The sequence below is a fragment of the Lolium perenne genome, chromosome 4 (assembly GCF_019359855.2).
Source record: "Lolium perenne isolate Kyuss_39 chromosome 4, Kyuss_2.0, whole genome shotgun sequence".
Classification (NCBI taxonomy): Eukaryota; Viridiplantae; Streptophyta; class Magnoliopsida; order Poales; family Poaceae; genus Lolium; species Lolium perenne.
In genome coordinates, this window is record NC_067247.2 from 292,338,435 (window position 1) to 292,350,057 (window position 11,623).

Genomic DNA, 11,623 nt, shown 5'->3' on the forward strand with positions numbered 1-11,623 from the left:
ATAAGAGCGCACAGCAGCACAGAGAACAAGTTCACGGAACCATTAAAATTCCAACATCCTTGGCGCATGTTCATGATTCCAACATTAAAATTTTCTTTCCATTATCCAACAAATTAGATGCCCAGGTAGTGGCAGTTTAGCACAGATATAAAATAAAATGCACCAGCCGGGAATCGAACCCGGGTCTGTACCGTGGCAGGGTACTATTCTACCACTAGACCACTGGTGCTTCCATGTGAATATTTCGTAATTACATTACTAGTTTACAGTAAGGATGCCACTTCTAATATCTTAAAGGAACTAGTTGAATGTTTGTGAGTTGCCACGGTCCCTTTTTTGTCTTGTATTTGTGCTATGTATTCTGGCTGGGTACGGTATGCAGACACAACATTAAAGTTTAACATTATTCACACACACACACACATCAAAGTTCATCACTACTAGTACACACATAACACCAAAATCTCAGAGTTCATCAAAAGATTTGGCCGTGGGAAAAACGAAAAACAAAGTATCATTCATTTTTTATGAATAACCTGGCACAAGAAGGCCATAACAATATTCTGAGTCAAACTCAGGCAAAATTATTCCTAGTATTTGCTATCCCCATACCAGGCTCGGTAAAATGGTACATAACATACGTGAAAAAAAAAGAATGCCATGACCAAACTGGTACGTGATGCAAGAGAGACCGAGCGAAGCGATCGTGAAGTAAAGCTCATCTAGGTTTCTATCCCCCTCCCCGGCGACACCGCCTGCCAGCACTGCCTCCCGTGGCCTTGGGGCCTTGGATGCGTGGAAGACCACAGCACTGGCAGGAGGGTTCCCATTATTTGTTTAGGTTATTTTTCAATGTATTCTTCGAGATGATGAGGCGCCGGCTACATCTTGAAATCGGCATAAGATCATCCATGCCCTATCCTCGCTCCGGTTGCGCGTCTCGCGTCGGCAGAGGGGGTGTGGAGTTGTGCGTCGCACGGATCTTCTAGGATTCTATCGGTTTTCATGTCCATTGGTGTGGTTTCATCGCTTGTGTTTCAAAGTAAAAAAAAAAATGCTGATCTTTTTTTTGGGAGAAACATTGCTGAATTTATGTGATACACAAGTACACAAATCTTAATTTACATACAAACAACTCCTTCCAAAAAGTAAGAAAAACTGAAAACGTGTCTGAACAGCGAAACCCACATCTGAATTTTCTTTTTTCGCGGAACATGTCACAGCTAGCGTTAGGAAAAAAAAAAGTACGTACTTATATCACACAAAACAAGATTAAGATTTTTTCTGACGGGTGCATACATACTCTAAACTTCTGCAGTCAGGGATGTCACTTCTGCTTTCCTCGATCTGACCTTGTTGAAGTGCAGGAAGTCAAAGTTCGCCACCACGCTCCCGTCCATCCTCTTCACCACGAATCTCTCCACCAGCACCGACCGGCCGGCCAACTTCCCGGCCTCTTCCTCCTCGTCGACCCACCCTCCCCTGTACGCCTCCCATCGCATCCTGTCCCACAAGCTCGCGTGCACAATCACGCTCAGCGCGGGCCCAACCCTGAAGAACACGTAACCGTCGGTGTGCAGGTGGGCGCCTCTCGCCTCCACGTCCCCGCCGTAGAGCACCCTCGTGCTGTGCAGCCTCGATCCTCCATGGATTTCGTCCCCGACCGTCTCCCAGCGCTGCTCCAGCACCACCTCGTAGAACACTCCGCGGTCCATCTGCTCCGACCGGGACATGCAGTCTTCTTTGATGAGATAGAACGGGCAGTACCATTTCCCGACAACCGTTGGCATCGCCGTCGGGAGGCTCGCGTCGGCGAGCTGGCGCGACCGGAGCGCCGCGTTGATGCCCGGCGCGTCGCCGAGGTCGAAGTGGTTCTTGGCCTTGGAGGCGTACACCCGCCAGTACTTCTTTCGGTAGAGGAAGTGCGGGAAGCCGTCGGCCGCCACGGCCCTGGCCGTGAACCGCCCGCGACGGCGCTGGACGATCTCGATCTGCTGGTAGACGTCAGCCGGGTCGAACGGCCGCGGCTCCACGTCGCTGATGCAGCGGCAGAAGCAGCACGCGGCCATGTCCTCCTCGCTGGAGCAAGTCCTGACGAGCCCCTTGTGCTTCCCCGTGGCGATGACGGCGTAGTAGCGGTTGGAGGCGAGGGGCGCGTCGGGGACGGGAACGAAGACGACGGAGTCGGTGTAGGTGGAGCTACTCTCCCCGTGGTGCTCCGTGTAGCGGAGCGTGAGCACGCGGTCCTGCGGGAACGGGAGGTCCCGCACGCGCGTCCCGCCGCACTGCCCCCAGCAGCACGTCTCACCGTCCTCCCCGTCGTCGTCGCCCTTCACCACGATGTAGCCCGAATTCGGGCCCTCCGGCGGCGGCTGGGACGCCGTATCCGGGTGGCTCTTGAACAGAGACAGCGGCTTGGTCGCGTACATGGCAGCCTTGATTTCGTCTGCTTCCTTCTTCTGTATATGTTTCCAGTTGTACTTGCGTTGATAACGATGCAAAATTGATCATCTGTATATATATACTGCAGTACCATGCCACTATTATATGGCAATCGTTGTTGAATGATTGCGAACGAAATGTTTTCTGGTAGGGATTTGCTAGTTCTGAGCTGACAACTTAGTTCGTGTTTAGTTAAATCCTGCACCATTTAATTGCATTGTGATTAGTTGTATCTTCACTTGCAACCATAAGAAAAAATATTCGAATCGTTAGATTTGCTTCATGATTTGTGCTAGTCATTAGTTGCAACAGGAGTTGTAATTTAAATTTAATGACATAATTTGACTGGGAATGAAGTTAGTTCTCAGTCAACTAAGGAATAGTTATACCCTTTATGGTAATATCGTGGGATTAGTAAAATCAGACGGGAAGAAAACCGCGAGTGGTTCGTTCACCATGAAAACAGGTCTTTGATGGTATTACTAGGAGACTCGCAGCTAGTTAAGGAGGAAATTGCACAAGACATTTACTATTGGTGTCTCTGTTGCACGAACTAAATATTCCATATTTTTGCACAAAACACAAACACCGTATAAAATCTGTTGTATAAGGATCCAAATCTAGGATCAATATGCTTAACTCTTCAACTTTATCTTGTACATAATTTGCTTCTCTAAATTATGTCAAACCTTTTCGGTTTACTTATGCTCCAATTACTAGTTTTGTTTTCCTTTTTTTTAAATGAAAATTTTCATTAAATTTGCCCAATCTCAGAAAAGGAGAACTTTTATACGGGAAGATCAAACAAGTTTCATGAGATGGAGGAAGTAGATTTGTTAGTTCATGTTTTTTTAATTGCAGAAACTTTTTCATTTTTCCTAAGAATTTGAAAATTTTATCAAATTTTGGCTAACGACATGCTACTTCGATGGTCGATCTATGGGACGTAATGGACGTACAGTACGACGCTTCTGCTCTGACCCTTTTGAATGGCAAGAACTGATGAGACCATATCTTCATTCACCAACTACTTACCTTGTTGCAATACATACTCCATCTTATCTCTTATCGTAGGGAATATATATATATAAATTATAGTAAGTACCTATCAGCCTATATGCAAGTCCGAATAGATTGTGACGACAAAAAAAAAAAACTACCGTCTACGGAAAGAGAAGCGACCGTTTCCAGAGTTTTTGAAGATAGGGTTTTGCTTCTGAATAGGGATGGAGACAAGGGGGACGAGGGGGGGAGCGCCCCCCTATGGTCATGATTTTTATTTGAACATAAGCCATGACAGCTCCTTATTTATGTGATTTTAGCTAGTTCGGCCCCCCCCCCCCCCCTCATACTAAAATTGTCCCCCTTATACTTCATTCCTGGCTCCGTCTCTGCTTCTGATACTAGGATTTACATGGCAGCCTTGATTTCTTCTGCTTCCTTCTTCTGTGTACATCTTCCAGGTGTACTTGCGTTGATAACGATGAACACTTGATCATCTGTATATATACTGCAGTACGGTGCCACGTACTGTTTCAATCGTTGTTGAATGATTGCGAAGGAAATGTTTTCTGATATTATCGCGTGATTAGTAAAATCACACGGGAAGACACCAGCTAGTTCAGTTGACCAAGAAAACGCGTCGATGGAATTAGTTAGTCGCAGAGTCGCAGCTAGCTCACGACATGCTGCTTCGACGGCCGACCTATGGGAACGTAACGAACGTACAGTACAAGCATACGGTAATCGCTTCTGCTCTTACCCTTGTCTAAGGCCATATATAATACTCCCTCGATATAGGTAGCCGATGTAGATTGTGACGACCAAATGTAGTTTCGTGAAGCTAGCGTCCACGGAAAGAGAAGCGGCCGTTTTCAAAGATTTTGAATATATGGTTTTACTAAATTTCAGTGGACTGAAAATTAAGTTAGAGCTCATTCAGTTCCAGAACAGTTAAATTTGTAGCACAATTAATACGTCTTAGAAGCTACAAGTTGGGTTACACCTTTTTTTTTTTAGTTGCAAATAAGGATATATATAACTGAAAAGAATAATTGCAAGTAAGGTTACAAGTCTTACAACTAAGATTTCTCAATTATAAATAGAGTTGCAACTGAAAAATAGTTTCAGTACCAAAAAGAATTCGCAAAGTAAAAAAATTGTTATTCACATAGTACAAAATTATAAGATGACATCGGCTAAGTGAGAATTAAAATAATTTTTATTTGGACTGAAAATTAATCACATCCTTAAAAAAAGCCTCGCTGCACGAAGTTACCTTCATTTTGACTGATCCCCGAGGAGTTTCTTGTTCTTCTAGGTATATTGACGAGAATGCGAGACCAACAACTTAACATAGCCTGCCATATCATGGCTCTGAATAGGCACATACATTTTCGTATGAGTGTGACTAGTTTTCAGTCTACTAAAATCTAACTTCTTTCTCACTATAATGACATTATCGAATTTTAGTTGCAACCCATATTGCAACTCACCATTAGTATGGATCATGAAGTAAATCTAACAGTTCATAGATATTCTTTGTAGTTGTAACTTCACTTACAACAACAAAAAATCTAAGTTACAACCCAACTTACAACTTACATACATGAATCATAAATTCATAATGTAAACCCATGCTACAAAGAGTGTTGAACATCAGCTTTGTTCCCAGTCTACTGAGAAACTGGCAATTCCGTTTCCATATTGATGCAATCATTCCGTAGACGATGAACGAAGGGCTTGTAGTTTCGTGTAGCGACCATTTCACGAGTTTTATAAGGTAATTAAGCTTTGTTTCGAGGAATTGCCTTTACAACCAATGCAATCTCCGAGGAATTTCTTGTTCAGCGTATTGACCGGGAATAACGGCTTAGCCTGGCCTGCCACGATCACGGCTCTATACAAATATGCATATACATTTGGATGATAAGATTCCATGTGCATATGACGTGCTCCCAACGCGTTGACTTAACCTGCGCCAGGCAAACGAGCTGCGGGGAAATAGTTTAGCTTAATTAAACCCGCAAAAGCCCGCAAAAGCTGTACTGCAAAAAATGCACCAGCCGGGAATCGAACCCGGGTCTGTACCGTGGCAGGGTACTATTCTACCACTAGACCACTGGTGCTTTGATGAGACAGTTGAGTAACCAATTTATAAGCATTTGTGCCTCTAATCTGTCTGAGTATTCAGACTCAACATCAAAGTTCATCACTATTCAGACACAGCAAAGTTCACCACTATTCAGACACACATCAAGCCACAATCTCAGAAACATCAAAGTTCAACACAAGATATGGCCGTGGGAAAAAACAAGAACAAAAATCTCCTTTCATTTTATGAATAATCTGGCACAAAGCAAGCCATAACAATATGCTGAGATCAAACTCGGGCAAAATTATTTCTAGCATCTTCTATCCCCAGACCGGGCTTGGAAAAATGATACACATAACTTAGCTGAAAAGAAATACAAGGTACAGACAGATCGTCGTTAGGCAGATCTCGATGCACACCGCATCATTCCACGCGGATCCTCTGCTTGCACACAACAGCTTCGTCCAGGCGCTGCCTCTTTCTGTCAGCTGCGGAAGCACAGCGCAGTATGGAAGTACTTGACTTCGAAGGAAAATACACACCCTCAAAGAATGCTCCAACTATTTTCTCCTTTTCTCATTGAATCTTTCAAAGAATGACTTCGAGGCTTCGTATGTGGACCAGCATATGGCAGCTGCAGGTGCATGGAACAGCATTCTTGGCTTCCATCCCCTCATCAGCCCAATATATCCATCACGCTTTATAATTGTTCTGAACACATCTCCTATAGAGCTACTAGCAAAGCGTTCACAACCGCATACACCCTGGACAACAAAGATCACTGTTACTTCCTTGAAAGTAGGCCAACGATATTCACATTAAAAATATAAAGAATATGTTCAAAGTGAAGTTGAAAATATGGGGGGGACAATATGCACAGCATTATTGGTCAACGATATTTCCGTCATACATATAGAAGCAACTGTATACTGGATCACACATAAGAAGAGTTTCAGTACACTACTTATAGTTAGCTGATGAGAACAAGTGTAGTAGTATCACTAGCAAATCTAGTTTCAAAGTATAATTAACCTGATCTGTAAGCTACATAAAAAGAGTTTCAGGACATTATTGTATGGTTGTACCAAATGGCCTACAATATACCGTCGGTATTTAAACAATAAATACAGCCCACCGAGGTCTCATGATGGCCAAGAAGTGCAAGGTTCTGGGAAGATTTGAAGGTGGCTATGAATTGCATCTTCCATCTGGTATAATCTTTTGTGTTTCTCTCTTTGTTGTGGGCTGACAGGACCACTGTAGACCATTGAGGTTCATATTGGTAAACAGCGATTAGTCGAACACATAGAGGGTGAATCTAATAAGCCGTTTCTCCCGAAGATGGAGAAGATTACTGATAATTGCTCTGATGTAACATACAAGAACAAAATTCACTTCAGAGCTCAGGCAGCATGGACCCCTTTTGTTCAAAATTTGGAAACCTATTCAAAATTTCAAAAATAAATGAATTTTTTTCTGGCCGTAGATAATGATGTACTCTACCGACATACAAAATCTCAACCAGAAGTACCTAATATTCTGGGCTTTAAAAAATGAAAAAATCCGAAAGAATTTTGAGGTTTAATGCCCTGTTCACTAATTTAGAGGTCAGATTTTGTCATTTTGTGCAGCCCAAATACAAAGTATTTTGAGTTAGAGATTTTTTCATGTTGGTAGATTATATTATTTACATACAGAATTTTTGCTCAGAATTTTTTGAAATTTCAAAACACCATTTTTTAATTGATAAAAAAAGGGCTCTATGTCACCTGCGCTCCAAAAGTTCCCACTCGCAACAACAACATCAAAGCCTTTTTTCCCAAGCAAGTTGGGGTAGGCTAGATATGAAACCCAATAGAATACATGTATATAACATAAGAATAACACTTTAAAGTGAGTTATCAATAGTCTTAACCCATCATACGATTAATAAAGGTAAAAAATCGATAACCCGAACTACCCGTGGTAGATCGATATGACACTCGATCTACAAACACATAAGTATGTGCAAGATAATTTGCTTGCCATGTCAAACAGAATTACTACAGATGATAGTGAGGTGCAGAGGATATTAAGATGTTATTAGCACTAAGGTTCAAGCAATTGACAACTACAAAATTATTAACGTACTACAGATGATACTGAGGAGCTTAGGATATCAAGATATCATTAGCACTAAGGTTCAGAGCAAGTTATGACTACTAAATTATTCATGTGCGCAACCAACAATTTGAAGTTCTCAACAAAAAATTGTGAGGTGAGCAGTTCACTGTGGATATGTCGTTTAACCAGGGCGAAAAAATTACACCTCGAGTTTACACTAATATGTTTTGATTTTTACACTAAGTTAGCACTAAGATTCAAGCAATTGACAACTACACAATTATTAGCATACTACTACAAATGATAGTGAGGAGCTGAGTATACTAAGATATTATTAACAGTAGGGTTCAAGCAATCCATGACTACAATTATTAACGTTTGCAACCAACCATTTAAACTTCTCAGCAAAATTTCAAATCCTTGAGAGGTCAGCAGCTGGCTGGTGATATATCATTACAACCAGGATAAGGTGGCAAAAGAATTACGCCTTGAGTTCATACTAATCTGCTTCGATTTTTCCTAGCAGAAAGTGCCACAACACTTCAGACAGATAACACCCCAGATCCAAAAGTTTGTAAGAGAAAATCCACGGTGAAAAGACTGCAGATTTAGGGAGGCCATGTTTAGCGCACGCTATATCTAGCAGTCCACACTAGTGATATGGAAGTCCTGAGCCTGGAGTCGTCTACAATCTAACTGGCTTGTTAGCACTTAGCACGACTGTAAAGTTTCTCCATATATTATTAGTACTACGCTTTAACATTAATAGTACAGAGCACCCTATAGGAGCAGTGATCACCACTGAGTGACTACAAAGACCAAAGGAATAGAGCATCTAGATTTTTTACTGTTCAATGTCACTCCATAAATCTTTATTTTATGGAGCCACTCCAATAATCTTGGAGATGGAACGAAACAACAGCAAAGGCATACAAGTATCTCCTTCTTCTGAGCGGATGCACAAGTCAGCTATGTACGTCATTGAAGATTGCGTCTTTGAGCGATGCACAAGTCAATTGCATAAGAACAGTGATCACCACTGAGTCACTAACAGAGTAAAGAAACGGAGCAGCTAGTTTTTTTACTGTTCAAAATGTCACTCCATAAATTTGTTTTTTTTATGGAGCCACTCCAATAATCTTGGAGATGGAAAGAAACAACAGCAGAGGCATACAAATATCTCCTTCTGCTGAGCAAGCCACACAAACCTACTCAAATCAGCTATGTACGCCATTAAAGATTGTGTCTTTGAGCGATGCACAAGCCAATTGCATAAGATCCTACTCAAATCAGCTATGTGGGTCATTAAAGATTGTGTCTTTGAGCGATGCACAAGCCAGTTGCATAAGATCCTACTCAAATCAGCTATGTACGTCATTAAAGATTGCGTCTTTGAGCGATGCACAAGCCAATTGCATAATATCCTCACCTGGCACTGCAGCTGCGTCTTGACAACATCAAGCGGCGTGGTTAACGCGGCGGCGAGCGCACCGGCCGCAGCACCCGCAGTGGCGTGCACAGCGAGGGAGTCCTCATCGGCCGCCATGTCGCCAAGGACACGCTTGGCCGCCTCGTAGGTGGAGAAGTGGACTGCGGTGTAGGGCGCGTTCATGAGCACCGTGGTCCGGTAAGACACGAAGAATGCCCTGAGGCCCTCGTCGCGGAAGACGGTGCGGACGCAGTGCGAGACGCCCGAGTAGGGGCTGCTGGTGAGCTGCAGGCGCTGCTTGACGGTGTCCATGGGCGTGAACACGGCGTCGCTGGCGACGGTGGCGAGCACCCCCGAGGCCGCGTGCGCCGCGGGGTTATTGGGGCCGAACCGGTCCGAGAGGCGCGACTTGGCGAACTCGTAGACGGAGAAGTATACCGCGTGGGCGGGGCCGGCGCCGAGCGCCATGGCCGGGAGGCCGCGGTAGAGGGCCAGCGCGCCGCCCTCGCCGGACACGGCGGCCCGCAGCGCCGCCCCCAGCGAGAGCGTGGGGCGGCAGGGCGGCGAGGCGGCCTGCATGTGCGTCTTGAGGGTGTCGACCGGGAACATGGCCGTGTGCTCCACGACGCCGGCGACGGAGCCGGCGAGCATGTACTGCCAGAACCGCAGGCCGTCGTGGGTCGCGGCGGCGGCCGGCCCCGCGGCGGCGAGGACCGGCTTGGGCGGATCTTGGGACGGTTCCTCCGTGGCGGCGGCGGCGGCGGAGGGGAGGAGCCTGTCCGGGGTGCGGTAGTCGGCGGCCATGGTGGCCGGCGGCGCCGCCGCTAGGGTTAGGGTTTTGAGCGGGGCCGGGGCGGAGAGGGAGGAGGAGGCGAGGCTGGAATAATGAGGAGGAAGAGGCGAGATTTGGAGAGGATGTCGCCATTTAGGAGGAGGGAAGGGGGAAGAGGCGTTGGTGCCGCCCCGGTGGTCAAATCCATCTTCAGCCATCCTCTTCCCCACTTCTGTGGCAGTTCCTTTCTCTTCTCCAAGTTTTCGTCTACTCTGCAACAATTCTTTCCTGTTTCCCAAGAGGCGAATTCTTCTTGTCTTTTTTTTCTGCCAGTTTCTTTCTTGTGTGGTACTTCGAATTACCACACTTGTTTTCGTTGTCTGGTTAATTGTTTGGTCAAGGAGCAAGGAAAGTTTGCCTTCTATACCAGGGATATTCTAGAGGAGATCAACCTTTCTGATCCTCATTGGGATCTTGTACCATGTTAGTATTTGTTTAGACCCAAGGCCGACCGGCTGTCTCCATGATACTGCTGCTGAATTTGTGATCTACTACTATCTGCCCAACTCCAAATTAAGTTCGGATTGTGACCCGGAAGGAGAACAAAGAGGAGGAAGACAAGTCCAACACATGATCTGCAAGTCAAAGACTACAAAATGAGCTTCTCTATGTGCAAGGTGGCCGATGTTTTTGTTAAGGATAAGCTCACCTTTTTTTGTTATCAATTTGAATACCATCATCATATTAGCTAGTGTTCCTACGTCTGTACTAAATTGAAAACTTCTTGCTCCGGGAACGTTTGGTCATATTGTAGAGAATAAAAATCACAAGGGGGTGCTGTGCAAAGTAGCAACTTGTATGCTGATGCAACCATACACGTAGATCCAGATCCTTAATTTTTTTCCCTAGATTGCAAGGAAATGAAATCCAGTTTAAGAAGAATAGTATATACACAAATAACGAAACAATTTCATGCAAACGTTCTTCAGGATGTAAACATTCGTTGCACAATTGCGAATCTATAAAGCTGGAGAAAAAAAGTTTGCAACATTTTTTTTGCAAATTTATAAAGCTTAAGAAAAAAAAGTTTGCAACATTTCGAACACTGTTGTAGCAAAACAGCAACCAATGCAACACAACTCATCCGACTCTTTGGTCGACTTCTCCATGATGTGCTCAAATTTATGGTCACTAGATTTACATGTTTAATTTTTATGCATGAGTTTTTATTTGGGAAATTGATATGAGGTTCCGCCTACTGTTGGGATACGTAGCATAGAAAACAAAAAATTTCCTACCGCGAGAACGCAATCCAAGCCAAGATGCAATCTAGAAGATGGGAGCAACGAGGGGATGAACGAGACTAACCCTTGAAGAATTCCAAATCCTATAAGAGGAGGCTCTCGTTGCTGCGGTAGACGATCACTTGCCGCTTTCAAAAGCGCGTAGAAGATCTTGACGGTGCCACAATCGGGCAGCACCTCCGTACTCGGTCACACGTTCGGTGTTGATGACGACGTCCTTTTCCCCGTTCCAGCGGGCAGCGGAAGTAGTAGATCCTCCTCGGAATTCCGGCAGCACGACGGCGTGGTGGCGGTGTCGATGGAGATCTCCGGCGGAGCTTCGCTAAGCATATGCGGGAGAAGTAGTGGAGGAGGGGCGCTAGGGTTTGAGGAGAGGGGGTGCCTTGGGCGCCGGCCACAAAGGGGGGCAGCCAAGGTTGGAGGCAAGAGTGGCCGGCCACCCTCCCCTTGTCCCTCATTATATAGGTGGAAGCCCCAAG

General features: G+C 44.9%; 2 protein-coding genes and 2 non-coding genes across 4 annotated transcripts; all 4 read right to left on the reverse strand.

Annotated features, from left to right (window-relative positions):
• Positions 1-158: 158 nt before the first annotated feature.
• On the reverse strand, positions 159-229 carry TRNAG-GCC (transfer RNA glycine (anticodon GCC)). The gene has a single exon. It is a non-coding gene; the product is annotated as a tRNA-Gly (tRNA).
• Positions 230-1,003: 774 nt separating this feature from the next.
• On the reverse strand, positions 1,004-2,469 carry LOC127348972 (uncharacterized). The gene has a single exon (XM_051374815.2). The coding sequence runs from the start codon at positions 2,427-2,429 to the stop codon at positions 1,305-1,307; it is 1,125 nt and encodes a 374-aa protein (XP_051230775.1). The 5' UTR covers positions 2,430-2,469; the 3' UTR covers positions 1,004-1,304.
• Positions 2,470-5,499: 3,030 nt separating this feature from the next.
• TRNAG-GCC (transfer RNA glycine (anticodon GCC)) lies at positions 5,500-5,570 on the reverse strand. Its single transcript has one exon. It is a non-coding gene; the product is annotated as a tRNA-Gly (tRNA).
• A 177-nt stretch (positions 5,571-5,747) lies between these two features.
• Positions 5,748-10,259, reverse strand: LOC127295769 (uncharacterized mitochondrial carrier C8C9.12c). Its single transcript, XM_051325766.2, has 2 exons — positions 9,069-10,259; positions 5,748-6,300 (listed from the first exon to the last, which is right to left on the reverse strand). Exons 1-2 carry the CDS (start codon positions 10,056-10,058, stop codon positions 6,097-6,099), a joined length of 1,194 nt encoding a protein of 397 aa, XP_051181726.1. The 5' UTR covers positions 10,059-10,259; the 3' UTR covers positions 5,748-6,096.
• Positions 10,260-11,623: the final 1,364 nt, after the last annotated feature.